Consider the following 21,852-nt stretch of genomic DNA (forward strand, 5'->3'; position numbering starts at 1 on the left):
TTGAATCTTAGTTCAGTTGGCATCAATATTGTTGTCAGTGTGGGAGGACATGGTTTCGAGCGCACAAAAGCACGTTTATCCTCTTATTTAAGAGTTAGAAATGAGTTATGGATAATTTTAGATCTGGTATAAAAAAGCACTATAAATCATTAAAGGGTTCAAACCAGACTACTTTTTCATAGAAAATGTAATTCTCATCTAATGGAACAATATAAATATCTGAACCATAGCTTTAAGTTTCCACAAAAGCATTTGTTGTTACTTAACCCACACACTTACATAGAAACCAATTCAAAAGGAGAAATGGAGCTTCACCACCATTTTAGCCATCAACATCCTTTGGAGTTCATGGAAGAGCACAACATTAAAAGTGAGAAGGCTAATTGCTCAGGATGTGGGGAGCAGGTATCAGGTCCAAGCTATAGTTGTACGGAGTGTGAGTTTTACCTTGACAAGAAATGCTTCGAGGCCTCCCCAGAGGTAAATCATCCCTTTCATCCCAAACATAGCCTTAAACTTTTAGCAAGTCCACCATACATAGGTTCATGGGCTATTTGTGCATTCTGTGACAGAAGATGTGAGAATTTTGTTTATCATTGTTCTTGTAAGTTAGACCTTCATGTAAAATGTGCTTTGTTTTCAAAAACCATTGCTGAAAATAAGATCGGGGAGCTTGAAGGTGTTTCCCAAAATGATCTATTGGTCTCTTCTGAAAATGGTTCTGAAGAACTTGAAGAAACCGAGTGCTTTGCATGTAGGAAGCCATTACTAGATTCTCCATTCATTTCTTTTGATTCTAGATTTTACTTGCATAAAAAATGTCTTGACCTACCTATTGAAGTCAATCATATTTTTCATAGTCAACACCCTCTAGTTTTACAATTCAATAGTCAGCGTCTCCCTTGTCAAATTTGCCAAACAACCCAACCGAGGGGACTTGTCTATTGTTGTTCACCTTGTGAGTTTACCCTTCATATTGCATGTGTTGAGCGACCAACTAGAATTAACCACCCTTGTCACCGTGACCATCCTCTTATTCTACAGCTTAATTTGAAATCTCTTCTCTGTCAAATCTGTCGGGAAACACAAGCTTTGTCACCTGCTTATTATTGTTCCGCATGCAAGTTTGGCCTTCATGTTAAATGTGTCTCTCCAAAACCTAGTATCAAAGGTGAAATTCATGAACACCCATTCACCTTGTTTTGGAGACAAGTCCCATTCATTTGTGATGCTTGTGGAACAAGGGGAGAGTGTACCTCTTATATTTGTTCTCCATGTGGCCTTATAGTTCATGAAAGTTGCATTTCATTGCAACCCATCATCAAAAGGTTTCCACGACATGGTCACTCAATTTCCCACACATTCATCCTTGGGAAATATGAGATCAAATCAGGGAAATGCAAGATTTGCCATGAGGAGGTGAATTCGAAGCATGGATGTTATTGTTGTTCTGATTGTAATTATATTGTCCATACAAATTGTGGAATAGAAGATTATAGATGGTACAAGATATTCGACGATGGGAGTGAAGAAAAGGGTGAGTTGCTTAACAATTCAGCCTTTGATGTTATTAAAGAGGCCAAGCTTGGAGAAAATGATGTAATACCCACAGAGATAAAACATTTAAGCCATCCTCACAACTTAATTTTTAGCAATGATGTTAAGGATGATAAATATTGTGATGGCTGCGTGTTGTTCATCTCGACTTCATTTTACCATTGCGCACAATGTGATTTCTTTCTCCATAAATCATGTGCTAAATTGCCTAAGAAGATGTACGATTGGGATCATATTCATCAACGTCCCCTCACCCTTGATTTACAAGCTGTTCTTTTGTGTCGACTTTGTGGGTTTGAGTTCAATAATTGTTTCTCCTATTCTTGTAATGTATGTAAGGATCATCATACATGCGTTCCTTGTATTAAAACTTCGGATACTTTCACGTGTCAAGGGCATGAACACCGCCTTTTCTTTTACGAAAAGTATGAAGGGCAATGCAATGGCTGTGGAGAAAATCTAGAGAATGCGTATGCTTGCAAAGAGTGCAAGTTTGCTTTGGAATACAACTGTCTTACGCTTCCCGACAAGATTCAGCACAAGTGTGATGAACATCCCCTCATGCTCACATACGTTGAAGACAACATTTATTCAAAGTACCATTACTGTGATATTTGTGAAAGAAGAAGAAATGCAAGCCGTTGGTTTTACCGTTGTGCAATTTGTGACAATTCAGCCCATACAGATTGTGTTATTGATGCATACTCATATATGAAGCTCGGAAAGACCTACACAGCAAAGGATCACCCACACCCACTCACTTTCACCCGGAAGATCTATGACTACCCTCCTGAATGCCATATATGTGAGGAGCATTGTGAAGATCTATCTGCTGAGTGTCTAGAGAATGGGTGTAACTACATTGTTCATTGGAAATGTATAGACCCTTATAGAAAGGATATCTTACAGTGGTTGAGGTGGCGGCACATGGGAGAAGACAAAGAGGTTCATGATTGATGGCACCCAACGCTACTTTCTGCACCCAAGTTTCTGGGGAAAAAAAATCACTTTGTTGGTTGAGACTTGAAAGTCCATTAATGTAGTTATTGTATGTTGTTTTATAGTTTTAATTGTAAATAAAATGTGATTTTAGTGTTACATATTGGAAAATAATTTGGAATTGGAAGAATAACTATGTTTTTATAGTTTGTCCTTAGTTTTATGGTTGAGCAATTGATTTTGTATCTATTGGAGATATTTGTTATTGTTTTATGGTGACCTTATAAAACAACTAATATTGATTAATATTACAACTTGATTAATTTGTTATTTCTTATTTCCACATTATTTCCTTATGCCATGAGTTGTGACATGGTTCATTTTGGGAAGAAAATATTAATTAGCACTATAAATAATTAAAGATATTTTAAAATTTTGAAAGTAATAATGATTAAAATTTACTATTATAATTAAAATGTTCTTAATTAATCATCAATTAAGTGGATTTAATTAAACATTCAGCTCGATTGGATATAGGTAAGGTTTAGGGTTATAAAGATAAAAATTGAACCTTGATTAGCATATATTATTGACAAATTTGATTTTGGTTCCTTTATTAATTAACTGTATATAAAAAGACTTGTAGAGTGTGTTTGGGTGTAAAGATTTGGAGGATGGTTCACCAAATTTATAAATAATTGTATATATTTTATTTATTATTATTTGAATAATTAAAATAATTATTGAAATTTATTATTTAAAAGTATTTATCAATTATAAATTCTGATTAATTGAATTATAAAATAAATTTTGTATTTAAAAAATTAGTAATTTTAATACTATATCAATTATATCCTTTTTTTATCTATAATTTTCCAATATATCATAATTATCTTATGGACATAATACTTTTTACATTTATGGAAGGTGATTTTGAGAGAAGATTAAGGAAATCTCTTCTTAATTTGATTGATTCAACTACCCTATTCTTATATTAGAATTAGAATAAAGAAAAGACATCAAAACCTAAAAGAGCAAGAAAGGGATCAAATACAAACATAAACAAACTTGAAGATGTATTAAAGTAAAATTCTCTACCTCTTTTCTTTTTTTTCTTTCTTCTCAATAAAATTAAAATGTTTATCCTTCTATTTTTAAATTAAAAAAAGTAAATTTAATTGTTAATGTTGTTAGAATTCTTTCATTAAACTAAGTTTTATTATAATGTCATTTTTACATGAATATTAAGTGAGTAATTTTTTATATATATTTTAAAGTGTCACACTAATGAATTTAACAGAACAATTTAATGGTGTTAACAATTAGATCTAAATTTTAAAATCTAAAAAAAGAGACTAAGTTATTGGAAATAAAATTAGAAAGACTAAATTCTAAATGTATAAAGTATAGAGGAGTTTGGAGCATATTTTAACCTTATTAAAAATTATTATTTATATGTAGAGGTGATAATGGGTCGGGCCAGAGTATAGTGAAATTTTAGACCCTCTTGATAGGTTCGGGATCAGCCCAAAAAATGATTCTAAAATTTTTTTTAAGCTCAACTCGAATCCTAGATGTCAAACCTAAACCCGACCCATTTAAATTTTTAAAAAAGAAATTATTTTATCATATGGAAAACTTTTTAATGTGCATATTGTAGAGAAATTTAGCTTGAAAAAGAATAAAGGTCAAAATGACTGAAAGTGTTGGGTGATTTTGAGAGGATAATTTTAGAAAAATGACTAATGGATCGATTGTAATAAATAAAGAAAGGGATAAAATAAAGAAAAACATCATGAGAAACTTGGAAGTGGAAAAATTTGGAGATTTTAATTTGAGAAAAATATTAGAATATATTAAAAAAGATAAAATGGAAGATTTATCTTGTGTAAATGGATATTTTTAAAAATGATGAAGTGATGTCTCTTAATTTGAAGAATAGGAATTCTGAATCTTATGGGAATTTTTACCTAAGAATAGCAGAGGTTGAAACAGGGATTGAGAAACTAGATATGAAAGGCGGTTGTAGAACTATCTTTTAATGGTGATGCTTCAAAATAGATCTATCTTTATGAGTAGGAAAGAAGGGTGAGGTTGATTCTTGGCAACAGAATCGTTGGCATTAATTTTAATATTGTTGTGTGGGACTGATTTCTTCAAAGTGAAGTGTATGGCTTTAACTAAAGAGTGTATGTGGGCATAGGTTGATTCTATTTCAGCATTCCGAGAGGGCTCATTCCTATATAAAATATGATATATAATGTTATTGTGGGTTGATTTTAAAATTTAGGACAAACTTGAAGATTGAATAAAGTAAAATTCTTTCAAGAATAATTTATCAATTAAATTCAAAGGAATAAGAAAATTTTGAAGTAAATATATGTGCTTCTGGTTTCGCAAAATCAATAACAACTATCACACCTACAAACTTCCATAGAAAGAAAGGAGAGAAAAATGGAAGTTCTTCCACATTTTAGCCATGCTCATCCTCTAGTTTTCAATGATGAAAGAAATCATGAAAGTGGGGAGGTTTTCTGCTGTGCGCGTGAGGAGGTGGTGTCAGGTCCAAGGTTTAGTTGCATGGAATGTGAGTTTCATCTTGACAAAAACTGTGCTTAGGCACTTGTTGAGATGGATCACCCCTTTCATCACAAACATAACCTTAAGCTTATGGCAAGCTCTCCATATGTTGAAGGTAACCCTATTTGTGGTTTCTGCAATAAAAAATGTTAGAAGTTTGTTTATCATTGTTCTTGTAATTTATTCTTTCACACCAAGTGTGCATTTCTTTCATACAAAATTCTTGAAAAAAAACTTAGAGAGCTTGTCCATCGAGACCCATTGGTCTCTTCTGAATGTCAACCACAAGAACTTGAAAGAGTTCAATGCATTGCATGTCAAAAGTCCTTACTAGAGTCTGATTATATCTCCCATGATTCTAGATTTTACATGCATAAAAAATGCTTTGAGTTACCTCTTGAAATCAATCACCTTTCCCGTCGCTGCCATTCTCTTTTCTTACAATTTAATAGTGATCATCTCCCTTGCAAAATATTCTTTGAAACCCAACATGGAGGATTGATTTATTGTTGTTCGATTTGCAAGTTTTCCCTTCACATTGAATGTGTGTCATCACCACCCATTCACAAGGTGGTTGAGAGCATCTCCATTCAATTGTGATGCATGTGGCACTTTAGGAAACTATGTTTCTTATATTTGCTCCACATATGTAACCTAATGGTTCATAAGGAATGCATTTCATTGCCACGCATCATAAAAAATGTTTGGCATGAGCATCCTATTTCTCACAAATACTTTGTAATAGACAATGAGTGTAAAACACAGGATTGTACAATTTGCCACAAGGAGGTGAATATGGCGTGTGGGAGTTATTATTGCTCTGAGTGTAAGTTCATTATCCATGTGAATTGTGCACTACAGGAAGTAGACGGACATTGTCTGGTTCTCACATTCCATGAAGATACTGATTATTCAGAATATCTTTACTGTGATATTTGTGAAAAACAAAGAAGTCCCTATACTTGGTTTTATCATTGTGCAATTTGCGACAACTCAGCACACCTCCATTGTGTTGTTGGAGATCATCCATTTATCAAGCGTGGGATGACCTTCATAGAAAGCCATCATCCACATGTTCTCGTGTTCGTTGAGAAGGTTTGTGATTATACTAGATGTTGCAATTGTGGTCAGCACTGCTTAGACTTGGCTGTTGAGTGTTCAGATGCAGAATGCAAATACATTATCCACTAGAGCTGCAGCACTCTCTATAACTGTCTTTTGGTATATATTTGAAAATGTCACTTGTTTAGAGTTTTTTTTTTTTTTTTGTAGTCAATAGATTTGTTTTTAATCTTTTTGTTTGTAAGTATATGTGCTTTCTTATTTTATTATAATAATTTGATAATGTACTTCCCTTTGTAAAGCTTTGAGTGTACTGTAAACATATATATCAGGAGAGATTTAATTATTTTGGTGTAAAATTAATATGGTTTTATATTCTTTCATAATTTTTTTAAAATTGGTATTTTAACAATTGAACGTTGAATTTACCAATATAGGCTTGTAAATTTTAAATCGGTTTGATATCTCTATCATATTGATCTAAAATATTATTTACGGTTGAATTTTTTACATAAAACAAATAGTTAAAAAATCATCTATATCAAACCTAACATACATTATCTATCTGAATAGAACATTAAATTTAATGGTTGAATTGTTAAAATATTAATTTTAGAAAAAATATGAAAGAATATAAAACCGTGTTAATTTTACATTGATATAAGTAGATTTCTCCCATATATCTTTTATATATATATTTAAGGCTAAAAGTGATTGATGAAAATATCCTTCCAAATTAAAATATTTAATTATTTTATTAAAATATATTTATATTTTCAGAAAATATCCTTTCTTTTCAATAAAATATTTGGATTTAATATTTATAATTATTGAACACCTCCAAGCAAAGAAAACGTCCAAATTCAAATATATAATTATTTTATTAGACAAATCTTATTAAAATATATTTAAAATTTCACTTTCAAATGTTAATTTAATGTTAATAATTATTGAACTCCTCCTAAGGCGTCCAAATTAAAGTACAATAAATTAATATATTTAAATCCCTTGGAATATTAATTTGAATAATCATTGAAGTCCTATTAATTGCACTATTATATGATTGTAAATTTATATCTAACTCTAAAAATATGACGTAACAATTCAAAGAATGGTATTAATTATTTAGAGCTGAATCATGTCCTTATTCACATCTTTCGGAGTTAAATTAGATAAAGATCTTACATCTTTAAAACAGGGTTTCGAGCCGAAGGACAAATATATCATGATCTTCCATCATTGGTTCCAGACGAAGATATTCCATGTTTTTTCAACCATATCTTTTTATACTAGCACTCAACTTGAAAATAGAATGAGACCACAATATAATGGTTTTCGAATTTATAATCGTCCTTCTGCATGTAAAGTTGTTACTGTATGGGTTGTGGAGAATAACGGAATGTTTCCATTTGAAAGAGACATCATAGAATCAAAAATTATTTTGATTGTTATGATCCTTTGAAGAAGTAATGAAGATAGGGTAGTATTTCAAAATATACCATCTTTTCGTACAACCGAAAAAAAAGTTAACGTAAATGTAAAGGTAATTATATAATTTTAAAATGATTCTACTTTTATTAATTTTATTTAATAATTGTTTTTACAATTTTGCTGTCATACATTTGTAAATATGATATTGTTTGATAAACTGAAAATATAAATATTGAATTTTTATTGGTTAAATTTATAAGTGTTGAATTTATATTAAAAATTTATTTGGTAAATTAGTAAATTTAAGTACGGGATATAATTATGTTGTTTGATCAAAGTAAATATTTTTTAAAATTTTAATCTTATTAATATAATATTTTATATTATTTTGGATAGTTTTGGATAAAAATACATATGATAATTTAGATATCTCATGTTAAAAAAAGGATAATTTTATTTGAATTTTTTACTAAAATAAAATCAACTTAATATTTTTTATATTAAGTGATAAATAGTTACATATTTATTTTAGGGTAAATTACACCAACAATCACTCAACTTTGGGGTAGCTGACAAAACAGTCACTCAGGTTTCAATTTAGTCGCTCAACTTTCAAAAAATAATAAATCAGTCACTAACGTTATTAAAAAGTGACAAACCAGTCACTCATTAACATTTTCCGTCACAGACTTAATGGGATATAGCAAATGTGGCCAATTAACTAGCTGATATGGCCAATCAACTTGCCACGTTGGACAAGTAGTCAAAGGGTCAAAGCTGACGTTGTCGTCTTCTCATCTTTCTCTTCATCTTCTTCTCCCTTAACCTCTTTCTTAAGGCAGAAGAGAAAGAGGTTCATGATTGATGGCACCCAACGCTACTTTCTGCACCCAAGTTTCTGGGAAAAAAAAATCACTTTGTTGGTTGGGAGTTGAAAGTCCATTAATGTAGTTATTGTATGTTGTTTTATAGTTTTAATTGTAAATAAAATGTGATGTTAGTGTTACATATTGGAAAATAATTTGGAATTGGAAGAATTACTATGTTTTTATAGTTTGTCCTTAGTTTTATGGTTGAGAAATTGATTTTGTATCTATTGGAGATATTTGTTATTGTTTTATGGTGACCTTATAAAACAATTAATATTGATTAATATTACAACTTGATTAATTTGTTATTTCTTATTTCCACATTATTTCCTTATGCCATGAGTTGTTGTTACATGGTTAAATTTGGGCAGAAAATATTAATTAGCATCATAAATAATTAATGATGTTTTAAAATTTTGAAAGTAATTATAATTAAAATGTTCTTAATTTTTTTGAGGGACAAAATGTTCTTAATTAATCATCAATTAAGTGGATCTAATTAAACATTCAGCTCGATTGGATTTAAGTAAGGTTTAGGGTTATAAAGATAAAAATTTAACCTTGAGTAGCATATATTATTAACAAATTTGATTGTGTTTCCTTTATTAATTAACTGTAAATAAAAAGACTTGTAGAGTGTGTTCAGGTGTAAAGATTTGGAGGATGATTTACAAAATTTATAAATAATTGTATATATTTGATTTTTTCATTATTTGAATAATTAAAATAATTATTCAAATTTATTATTTAAAAGTATTTACCAATTATAAATTGTGATTAATTAAATTATAAAATAATTTTTTTATTTAATGTTCAAGATTTTGTAAATGTGGTTTATAAAATTTATAAAATATTAAAATTTCTAATATTTAAAAAATTAAGAAAATTTAATACTATATCAATTATATCCTTTTTGTATTTAATGTGCACTACAGGATGCTCGGTGGTATTACAAAATTGAGTCTAAAGATGATTTTGATAACTTAATGCAATGTTCGTAGTTAGTGCTATAGATTCAAGCCTTTACGTTATTAAAATGATCAAAAATGGATAAATGCATAGATAAGACATTTTAGCCATCACCATAATTTAGTATTAAGTGATGAAGTCAAACATAAAAGGTATTGTGATGGCTGCAGTCAACTCATCTTGACTTCCTTTTATGGTTGTTTAGAATGTGATTTCTTAGTCCACAAATCTTGTGCTGAGTTACCCATGAGGAAGCAAGTTTTTGTTCTCTTTTACCAAGATCCCCCTAATCTTATTCTATATGTTGCATCTTCACATGCCCATTTCACTTTTACCACAAATATAATGGGCTATACTGTAATTCTTGTGGTGGCAGTGTACTGATGGTGTTGCAATATATGGATGCAAGGCTTGCAATTTTGAGGTACATTATCAATTTATTTTCGCACCACAAATACCTTGGCACATTATCTCAAATACCATGAAGATAATGATTATTCAAAATATCATTGTTGTGATATTGGTGAAGAAGAAGAATCCCCAATACTTGGTCTTACCATTGTGTTCTTGGAGATTACCTATTTATCAAGAGTGGGAGAACTTTCACGGAAAGCGACCACCCATACTCTCTCATGTTTGTGTAAAAGGCCGATCATTATCCTAAATGTTGCAAATATGGTCAGCACTGCTTTGATCTAGTTCTCTAATATTTTAAATATATTTAGTTAACAAAACGTAATTATGTTAAAAAATATTTTTTTTGAAATTAAAATCATCATGATTAATTATTCTAGTCTCTTAAAAATTAGAGAGTGTAATTGAGATGTTACCATTATTTCTAAATTCAATTACTAGATGGCTTGCAAAAAGTTAGATAGATGAAGTGAAAAATTACAACATACCAAAAATAAATTAAATAATAAATAAAAAATTAAAGAGAACATGGAGATGAACAACAAAATTTTTTTACTTTATCCTCCTATTATTAATAATCAATTCCATAATTTTAACAACACAAATCTTTCTTCATTTATAATAATTATGTCAGAGTAAAGAGAAAGTAAAGAATACATGTAGATGAATTTTTATATGGAGTGCATCAAAAGAATGGTACAACTTAAAAAGTTTGAAGGAAAAAAAGGCCCATTCTTATGAAGGATAATACGCAATTAATTGTTAACTCAAGCACAAATTATACTTGAAAAGAATAAAGTGATATTCTTTTCTTCTTCCTTTTCTTCTCTCTTTTCCCTTTTCTTTTCTCAATTTCACTTTCTTTCAAATAAATGTGAAATTAATCAGATTTTTAAAAAAAATGAAAAATCAAGTTTAATTGAGTGTTTTGGAAGTTTTGTTAAAATTTAAAAAACGATAAAAATGATAAATCTCAAATAATTTATAAATTTTGATTCAATATGTAATATTATACACAAATTTTGAGTTGAAACAACTGTATATGGAGAAATTTAATTTTGATTTAATTTTCATGTAAAAATAAAAATGTTATTGATGAGGAACTATTTTTCTTCAAAGCATGTGAAAATTTCTATGTGACATTTTATTAAATTAAAAACGAATGAGTAATGAATTTAATTCATGTTATTTTTAGAAATTATTAAAATTTATGTGGTAAATTTAAATTATTTTGACAGTTATTTTCTTACTGCTACAATGGCATGTATGTGCTTTTTTCATTTTTATGAAAATAATTCAAATTTATTTGTTTTTTCTTAATTTAATAAAATATCAAATTAGTAATTACCACATGATAATGCGTAAAATAGTATTACACAAATAATGATGTTAATAAAATGTGAAACTTGAATTAAAATAAAAGATCTATGCATACAACTGCATTAGATTGAAAATCATGCATTATATTGAACATTAGATCAAAGTTCATGTATAATTTTAATATTTATCCTTTATATTTTAAATATATTTAAAATTTTAACTTAATTGAGTCGGTTGAGTCTTAGCTCGGTTGGCATCAGCATTATTATCAGTGTAGGATGATATAGTTTCGAGCGCACTTAAATACGTTTATCCTCTTATTTAGGAGTTCGAGATGAGTTATGAGTAACTCTTGTATCAAAAGCACAATGAATTGGCTGTAAGAACAGCATTAGATTCCTTTCTGATAAAAAATGTCATTCTCATCTAATGGAACAATATAAATATCTCAACCATAGACTTAAGCTTCCACAAAAGCATTTGTTGTTACTTAACCCACAAACTTGCATAGAAACCAAACAAAAGGAGAAATGGAGCTTCACCACCATTTTAGCCATCAACATCCTTTAGAGTTCATCGAAGAGCACAGCCTTAACAATGAGAAGGCTAATTGTTCAGGATGTGGGGAGCTGGTATCAGGTCCAAGCTATAGTTGTACGGAGTGTGAGTTTTACCTTGACAAGAAATGCTCCGAGGTCTCATCAGAGATAAATCACCCCTTTCATCCCAACCATAGCCTTAAACTTTTAGCAAGTCCACCATACATAGGTTCATGGGCTATTTGTGACTTTTGTGACAAAAGATGTGAGCAATTTGTTTATCATTGTTCATGTAAATTAGACTTTCATATAAAATGTGCTTTGTTTTCAAAAACCATTGCTGAAAATAAGGTCGGGGAGCTTGAAGGTGTTTCTCAAAAAGATCTTTTGGTCTCTTCAGAAAATGGTTCCGAGGAACTTGAAGAAACCGAGTGCTTTGCATGTAGGAAGCCAGTACTAGATTCTCCATACATTTCTTTTGATTCTAGATTTTACTTGCATAAAAAATGTCTTGATCTACCTATTGAAGTCAATCATCTTTTTCATAGCCAACACCCTTTAGTTTTACAATTCAATAGTCAGCGTCTCCCTTGTCAAATTTGCAAAACAACCCAACCTAGGGGACTTGTCTATTGTTGTTCACCTTGTGAGTTTACCCTTCATATTGCATGTGTTGAGCGACCAACTAGAATTAACCACCCTTGTCACCGTCACCATCCTCTTATTCTACAGCTTAATTTGAAATCTCTTCTCTGCCAAATCTGTCGGAAAACACAAGCTTTGTCACCTGCTTATTATTGTTCCGCATGCAAGTTTGGACTTCATGTGAAATGTGTCTCTCCAGAACCTAGTATCAAAGGTGAAATTCATGAACACCCATTCACCTTGTTTTGGAGACTAGTCCCATTCATTTGTGATGCTTGTGGAACAAGCGGAGATTGTATCTCTTATATTTGTTCTCCATGTGGACTTATAGTTCATGAAAGTTGCATTTCATTGCAACCCATCATCAAAAGGTTTCCACGACATGGTCACTCAATTTCCCACACATTCATCCTTGGGCAATATGAGATCAAATCATGGAAATGCAAGATTTGCCATGAGGAGGTGAATTCGAAGCATGGGTGTTACTGTTGTTCTGATTGTAATTATGTTGTCCATGCAAATTGTGCAATAAAGGCTTATAGATGGTACAAGATATTCGACGATGGGATTGAAGAAACGGGTGAATTGCTTAACAATTCAGCCTTTGTTGTTATTAAAGAGACCAGGCTTGGAGAAAATGATGTAATACCCACAGAGATAAAGCATTTAAACCATCCTCACAAATTAATTTTCAGCAATGATGTTAAGGATGATAAATATTGTGATGGCTGCGTGTTGTTCATCTCGACTTCATTTTACTATTGTGCACAATGTGATTTCTTTCTCCATAAATCATGTGCCGAATTGCCTAAGAAGACGTACGATTGGAGTCATGTGCACCAATGTCCCCTCACTCTTAATTTACATGCTGATTTTTTGTGTCTATATTGTACCTTTGAGTTCAATAATTGTTTCTCCTATGATTGTAATTTTTGCGGAAGCGACGATAATATTAATAACAATATTATCAGAAATATTTAGATAATTATTATGCCAACAATTACACTAAGAAAATTCCCAATTAAATTGGAGGGGTCACAAATGGTCCCACTTAAAACCCAACAACTAGACAGAACTCACTTAGTTATTTATAGCAATAATAACTAAATAAATATAACCAACATAAAGCTATTAAATATAAGCAAACAAATAAGAAATAAAACACCAGAATTTTAACGAGGTTCGGCCAAAATAGCTTACGTCCTCGGACACTACCAAATTAATATTTCCGCTAGAAATATTACAAAAGAGAAGATCAACACCAAGTTACAATTAGCTACTTGGATTTTCAAAATGAGATTTTGGGATAATGAAACCTAAGGGGGAGGGGTTCTATATATAACAAACCAAACCCCCTCCCTTTCTATCTTTTCCTAATGTGGGATATTGCCAATATTCAACAAATCTCCACCTTGGCGATATTCCACATCTTCGAACATCTTCTCATAACACAAACTTCAATAGTGTCTTCAAATTTGTGCCAACGACGCCATATCAAATGTGACGGACATTGATCAAGTCTAAACAATGTTCAAACTTGGCCCTTGTAACCACCTTAGTCAGCATATCTGCAGGATTCTCCGTAGTGTGAATCTTTTGGAGAAGTATCTCCTCTTCTTCGAGAATTTCCCGCACAAAGTGATAGCGAACGTCTATGTGCTTCGTTCGTGCATGAAAGACTTGATTCTTTGCTAAATGAATAGCACTCTGACTGTCAGAATATACCTTAAGTTGTTTCTGACCAACTTCCAAGTCTTTAAGCAATCCGTGAAGCCAAATTGCTTCCTTCACAGCCTCTGTAATTGCCATATACTCTGCCTCTGTTGTAGACAAAGCCACCGTAGACTGTAAGGTAGATTTCCAACTAACTGGCGCTTTTGCTAAAGTAAACAAATAGCCAGTTGTAAACCGCCGCTTATCCAAATCACCTGCATAATTAGAATCACAATATCCAACTATGCATTGACCAAGTGATTCATCCCGCTCGTATGTCAATCCGACATCTATGGTATTTTGGAGATACCGTAGAATCCATTTCACAGCTTGCCAATGACCCTTGCCCGGATCATGCATGTACCTACTAACAACACTAACAGCTTGTGAAATATCTGGTCTCGTACATACCATTGCATACATCAAGCTTCCAACTGCATTTGCATATGTGACTTTTGCCATGTACTCTCGTTCTTCCTTAGTCGTTGGAGATAACTGGTTACTCAGTTTAAAATGAGGAGCAAGTGGGGTACTTACAGGTTTTGTACCCTCAGACATACCGAAACGTTGTAGTACCTTCTCCAAATACTATTTTTGTGACAGCCAAAGTTTGCCCCTCTTTCTATCCCGAGTTATTTCCATGCCGAGAATCTTCTTGGCTTCCCCTAAATCCTTCATCTCAAACTCTTTACTCAACTGAGCCTTCAGTCTATCAATCTCCATTTGGCTCTTTGCTGCAATCAGCATATCATCAACATACAAGAGTAAGTAGATGTAGGAACTATCTTGAAGCTTGCGCAAATACACACAATGATCATATTTGCTTCTTTTGTACTTTTGGTCCTTCATGAACCTGTCAAATCGTTTGTACCATTGTCTCGAAGATTGTTTCAATCCGTACAACGATTTGCTAAGTTTACAAACCCAATTTTCTTTACCAGCAACCCCGTATCCATATGGCTGAGTCATATAGATTTCCTCCTTCAAATCACCGTGTAGAAATGCGGTCTTCACATCAAGTTGAGCTACCTCCAAATTCAACTGCGCTACCAAGGCCAACAAAATTCTAATGGAGGAATGTTTAACAACTGGAGAAAATACCTCATTATAGTCAATTCCCTCCTTCTGAGCGTAGCCTTTAGCCACCAACATTGCCTTGTAACGAACATCTTCTTTGTCAGGAAATCCTTCTTTCTTTGCAAATACCCATTTGCAACCAATCGCCTTCTTCCCTTTTGGTAGTTGTGCCAGCTTCCACGTCTTGTTTTTCTCTAGAGATTGCATTTCCTTTTCTATTGCACCTAACCATCTATCATTCTCTGAACTTTGAATGGCTTCGGTATAAGTGGATGGAATATTATCAACAACTGGAAGTACATAAGCTACCATGTCAGTGAAACGAGCAGGTTTCTAAATTTCTCGTCTCTGCCTTCTGACTGCAATTGGCTTTGATTGCTGTTGAGGTTCTTGGGTAGGAACCTCTTCCTCATCTGACTCTGCATCTGCCAATGAAGAATCACTAGTGGTACCTTCTGCTGGAATTACCACACTCTGCTCAAACTCCACCTGCTGCGGAGTACACTCCACCTGCTGCGAAGTACTACTCACTCATTCTAGCTTTACCTTATTCAACATGGCAGATTCATCAAAGGTAACATCCCTACTGATTATCGTCTTCTTTGCCTCTAGACACCACAAACGATATCCCTTAACACCAGCATTGAAGCCCATGAATAGAGCTTTCTTTGCTCTTGGATCTAACTTTGATTCTTTCACATGATAATATGCAATAGAACCAAAAATACGCAAGGTGTCATAATCAGTAGCAGGTTTTCCATACCGTTCCTCCAAAGGAGTCTTGCCATTTATAGCAGATGATGGCAAATGATTGATGAGATGTTGAGCGTACATCACAGCCTCAGCCCAAAACTTTCTATCTAATCCAGCATTAGATAACATACATCGAACTTTCTCCACAAGCGTTCGATTCATACGCTCTGCCACCCCATTCTGTTGCGGTGTTCCACCTACGGTGAAGTGCCTTACTATGCCACAATCTTGGCATATCTTCAGGAATGGATCGCTTTTATATTCTCCACCGTTGTCTGATCGGAGAACCTTAATCTTCCTTCCTGTCTGATTTTCAACTTTAGTTTTCCACTTAAGGAAAACTTCAAGCAATTCATCTTTGTTCTTCATAGGAAACACCCAAACTCTTCTGGAAAAATCATCAATAAAGGTGACAAAATAACATCTTCCTCCAAGTGATGGAGTCTTGGACGGTCCCCATACATCAGAATGCACATAATCTAAAATACTTTTGGTATTGTGAATCCCAGTGCCAAATTTCACCCTTCGTTGTTTTCCCAGAACACAATGCTCGCAAAATTCAAGTTTGCAAGTCTTTGTACCTTTCAATAATCCTTGCTTGGCTAGAGTTTGCAAGGATTTTTCACCAGCATGGCCCAAACGCATATGCCACAGCTGTGTTGCCTCAGCGTCCTTCTTGGTACTCGAAATTGTCTTCTTTGTTGTCCCGACCAATCGTACTACCTTGGTAGTAATCTGATTGTTCTTTTTTATGCCTTTCAACATCACCAATGCTCCTGAAGTTGCTTTAAGAACTCCATCTCGTATTCTCACAACTATGTCTTTAGATTCTAACGACCCCAAAGAGATGAGATTCTTCTTCAACTTTGGGACATATCGTACATCCCACAAAATTCTAGTAGATCCATCATGATTCCTCAGTTTAATTGAACCTAACCCGGCTGTTTTACATGTGTTATCATTACCCATGTAAACAACCCTTCCATCTAGTTTTTGAAATTCAAAGAACCATTCCCAAATGGGACACATATGATAGGAACAACCAGAATCCATGATCCACTCATCTGCATGTGATGTTGAAGATGTCATACTAAGAGAAAAGTCTGACTCTGCTTCACTATTACATTCTGCAACATTTGCATCTTGCGGAGTCTTCCATTTTTTCTTCAATTTTGGACGATCTTTCTTCCAATGTCCTTTTTCTTTGCAAAAGGAACATTCATCTTTGGCAACAGCTCGACCTTTGGACTTTCTTCTCTTCCCCTTAGACTGACTTTGCTGACGACCTCTTGTTACCAATGCTTCCACTGCTGCTTTACCTGAACCTTTCAACTTATCTTTTCGGCGTAGTTCATAGCTATACAATCGTGATTACTTCATTGAAAGTCACTTGACTTTCCTCAAGTAGAGTAGTTTCAAGGTACTCAAACTCCTCGAAGCGATCCCAACAACATTAACGCCAAGTCTTCATCTTCAAAAGTCACATCCAATTCAACAAATCACCACCGGTGATTAAAATTGGTAATGTGCTTGTTCATCATGGTACCAGAACATAATGAAAGCGAAAGCAGTCTTTTCTTCATATGCAACTTATTTTGACTGTTCTTCTTCAGAATTTCTCCTCCAATGCTTTCACATTTTACTTGCGTAAGTCTCTTTCTTGAATGTATACTTACGCTCTCTGGAAAGACATGATCGAATTGTACCACATGCCAATCGGTTGATGGTCTTCCATTCTTTATCATCAACCCCTTCTGGTTTTTCTTCCTCAATGGCAATATCTAGACCTTGTTGAAAGAGGGCATCTAGAAGCTCACTTTGCCACATGCCGAAATGACCTGTTCCATCAAAAATTTACACTGTAAATCTCGTATTTGCAGTTCCAACCCTCGACAAAATGTACGAGGTGGAAGTTGTTGATGTGGATGGTTTTTCTTCTGTCATTTTTGCTATAGCTTCTATTTAATAGCCACCAAATGCGGAATACACACAAGCTTTAGGAAATGTTTCTGATGTGTAAGATCAGACTAAGCTGCAAACACAGAGCATACTACAAAACCTTGGCTCTGATACCAATTGTTGCGGAAGCGACGATAATATTAATAACAATATTATCAGAAATATTTAGATAATTATTATGCCAACAATTATACTAAGAAAATTCCCAGTTAAATTAGAGGGGTCACAAATGGTCCCACTTAAAACCCAACAACTAGACAGAACTCACTTAGTTATTTATAGCAATAATAACTAAATAAAATAACCAACATAAAGCTATTAAATATAAGCAAACAAATAAGAAATAAAACACCAGAATTTTAACGAGGTTCGGCCAAAATAGTTTACGTCCTCGGACACTACCAAATTAATATTTCCGCTAGAAATATTACAAAAGAGAAGATCAACACCAAGTTACAATTAGCTACTTGGATTTTCAAAATGAGATTTTGGGATAATGAAACCTAAGGGGGAGGGGTTCTATATATAACAAACCAAACCCCTTCCCTTTCTATCTTTTCCTAATGTGGGATATTGCCAATATTCAACAGTAATGTGTGTGAGAATCGTATATGCGTTCCTTGTATTAAAAAGTCTGATACCTTCACGTGTCAAGGGCATGAACACCGCCTTCTCTTGTAATAAAAATATGGAGGGCAATGCAATGGCTGTGGAAGTAATCTAGAGGATGCGTATGCTTGCAAAGAGTGCAACTTTGCGGTGGACTACGAGTGTCTTACGCTTCCGGATAAGATTCAACACAAGTTTGATGACATCCCCTCATGCTCACATATGGTGAAGACAACATTTATTCATAGTATCATTACTGTGATATTTGTGAAAATGGAAGAAATCCAAGCCATTGGTTTTACCGCTGTGCAATTTGTGACTATTCAGCCCATAAAGATTGTGTTATAGATGCATACTCATATATGAAACTCGGAAAGACCTACACAGCAAAGGATCACCCACACCCACTCACTTTCACCCGAAAGATCTATGACTACCCTCCTGAATGCCATATATGTGAGGAGCATTGCGAAGACCTATTTGCTGAGTGTCTAGAGAATGGGTGTAACTACATTGTTCATTGGAAATGTATAGACCCTTATAGAGAGGATATCTTACAGTGGTGGCGGTGGCAATCCAGAGCAGAAGACTGAAAGGTTCAGGATTGATGGCACCCAAGGCATCTTTCTGCACCAAGTTTCTGAAAAAAAAAATGATAATCACTTTGTTGGTTGGGACTTGAAAGTCTATTAATGTAGTTATTGTATGTTGTTTTATGATTTTTATTGTAAATAAAGTGTGATGTTTGTGTTACATATTGGAAAATAATTTAGAATTGGAAGAATGATTATCTTTTATAGTCTGTCAGTTTTATGGTTCATCAATTGATATTTTTCTCTTATTGTTTTATAGCGACCTTATAAAACAAATACTCTAATATCATATTGATTAATTTAATTAATATTACAACTTGATTAATTTGTTATTCCTTATGTCCACATTATTTCCTTATGCCATGATTTGTTACATGGTTAAATTTGGGAAGAAAATATTAATTAGCACTATAAATAATTGATGATTTTTAAAATTTTGAAAGTAATAATGATTAAATTTTAATATTATAATTAAAATGTTTTAATTAATCATCAATTAAGTGGATCTAATTAAACATTCAGCTCGATTGGATTTAAGTAAGGTTTAGGATTATAAAGATAAAAAATTGAACCTTGATTAGCATATATTATTGACAAATTTGATTGTGTTTCCTTTATTAATTAACTGTATATAAAAGACTTGTAGAGTGTGTTTGGGTGTAAAGATTTGGAGGATGATTTACTAAATTTATAAATAATTGTATATATTTTATTTTTTTCATTATTTGAATAACTAAAATAATTATTCAAATTTATTATTTAAAAGCATTTACCAATTATAAATTCTGATTAATTGAATTATAAAGTAGATTTTTGTATTTAATGTTCAAGCTTTAATAAATGTGGTTTATAAAATTTTAAAATATTAAAATTTCTAATATTTAAAAAATTAGTAATTTTAATACTACATCAATTATATCCTTTTTATCTATAATTTTCTAATATATCATAATTATCTTATGGACATAATACTTTTTACATTTATGGAAGGTGATTTTGAGAGAAGATTAAGGAAATCTCTTCTTAATTTGATTGATTCAACTACCCTATTCTTATATTAGAATTAGAATAAAGAAAAGACATCAAAACCTAAAAGAGCAAGAAAGGGATCAAATACAAACATAAACAAACTTGAAGATGTATTAAAGTAAAATTCTCTACCTCTTTTCTTTTTTATTTCTTCTCAATAGTATTAAAATGTTTATGCTTCTATTTTTTAAATTAAAAAAGTAAGTTTAATTGTTAATGTTGTTAGAATTCTTTTGTTAAATTCAGTTTTATTATAATGTCATTTTTTTACATGAATGTTAAGTAAGTAATTTTTTTATATTTTAAAGTATCACACTAATAAATTTAACAGAACAATTTAATGGTTAGATCTAAATTCTGACATCTAAAAAAAAAAGAGACTAAGTTATTGGAAATAAAAGTAGAAAGACTAAATTTTAAATGTATAAAATATAGAGGAGTTTGGAGCATATTTTAACCTTATTAAAAAATTATTATTTATATGTAGAGGTGATAATGGGTCGGGTCAGACTATAGTGAAATTTTAGACCCGCTTGATAGGTTCAGGTTCAGCCCGAAAAATGAGTCTAAATTTTTTTCTAAACTCAACTCGAATCATAAATATTAAACCCAAACCCAACCCATTTAAATTTTTAAAAAAGAAATTATGTTATTATTATATGAAAAACTTTTTAATGTCCGTATTGTAGAGAAATTTAGCTTGAAAAAAAATAAGAGTCAAATTGACCGAAAATGTAAACATTAGGTGATTTTGAGGGATAATTTTAGAAAATGATAATAAATATGGAGCAAGAAAGGGATAAAATAAAGAAAAACATAATGAGAAACTTGGAAGTGGATAGAGTGTTTATTTTTCAGTCAATAGATTTGTTTTAATCTTCTTGTTTGTAAGTATCTGTGCTTTCTTATATTATTATAATAATTTGATAATGTACTTCCCTTTGTAAAGCTTTGAGTGTAGACATATATATCGGGAGAGATTTAATTATTCTCGTGTAAAATTAATATGGTTTTATATTTCTTTGTAATTTTTTTAAAATTAGTATTTTAACAATTCAAACGTTGAATTTATCAATATAGACTTGTAAATTTTCAAATTAATTTGATGTCTTTATCATATGAATTTAAAATATTATTTAAGGTTAAATTTTTTACATAAAACAAATAGTTAAAAATCATCTATATCAAACCTAACATACATTATCTATCTGAATACAACATTAAATTTAATAGCTGAATTGTTAAAATATTAATTTTAAAAAATTATGAAAATATATAAAACCGTGTTAATTTTATATTGATATAAATAAATTTCTCCCATATATCTTTTATATATATTTAAGGCTAAAAGTGATTGATGAAAATATCCTTCCAAATTAAAATATTTAATTATTTTATTAAAATATATTTATATTTTCAGAAAATATCCTTTCTTTTCAATAAAATATTTGGGTTTAATATTTATAATTATTGAACACCTCCAAGCAAAGGAAACGTCCAAATTAAAATATATAATTATTTTATTAAACAAATCTTATTAAAATATATTTAAAATTTCACTTTCAAATGTTAATAATTATTGCACTCCTCCTAACAAAAAAGGCGTCCAAATTGAAGTAAAATAAATTAAAATATTTAAATCCCTTGGAATAATTATTGAAGTCGTATTACTTGCACTATTATATGATTGTAAATTCATATCTAACTCTAAAAATATGACCAAATAACTCAAAGAATGATATTAATTATTTAGAGTTGAATCATGTTCTTATTTACATCTTTCGGAGTTAAATT

General features: G+C 31.7%; 3 protein-coding genes across 3 annotated transcripts; all 3 read left to right on the top strand.

Moving 5' to 3' along the window:
- Positions 1-278: 278 nt before the first annotated feature.
- LOC105777112 (uncharacterized) lies at positions 279-2,654 on the top strand. The gene has a single exon (XM_012600177.2). It carries the CDS (start codon positions 304-306, stop codon positions 2,512-2,514), a length of 2,211 nt encoding a protein of 736 aa, XP_012455631.2. The 5' UTR covers positions 279-303; the 3' UTR covers positions 2,515-2,654.
- Positions 2,655-4,920: 2,266 nt separating this feature from the next.
- On the top strand, positions 4,921-6,338 carry LOC128034151 (uncharacterized). Its single transcript, XM_052622959.1, has 2 exons — positions 4,921-5,191; positions 5,842-6,338. The coding sequence occupies exons 1-2, from the start codon at positions 4,997-4,999 to the stop codon at positions 6,265-6,267; spliced, it is 621 nt and encodes a 206-aa protein (XP_052478919.1). The 5' UTR covers positions 4,921-4,996; the 3' UTR covers positions 6,268-6,338.
- A 5,298-nt stretch (positions 6,339-11,636) lies between these two features.
- On the top strand, positions 11,637-13,310 carry LOC105777115 (uncharacterized). The gene has a single exon (XM_012600179.2). The coding sequence runs from the start codon at positions 11,672-11,674 to the stop codon at positions 13,304-13,306; it is 1,635 nt and encodes a 544-aa protein (XP_012455633.1). The 5' UTR covers positions 11,637-11,671; the 3' UTR covers positions 13,307-13,310.
- Positions 13,311-21,852: the final 8,542 nt, after the last annotated feature.

This window comes from Gossypium raimondii, chromosome 10 (genome assembly GCF_025698545.1).
Source record: "Gossypium raimondii isolate GPD5lz chromosome 10, ASM2569854v1, whole genome shotgun sequence".
In the NCBI taxonomy this organism is placed as follows: domain Eukaryota; kingdom Viridiplantae; phylum Streptophyta; class Magnoliopsida; order Malvales; family Malvaceae; genus Gossypium; species Gossypium raimondii.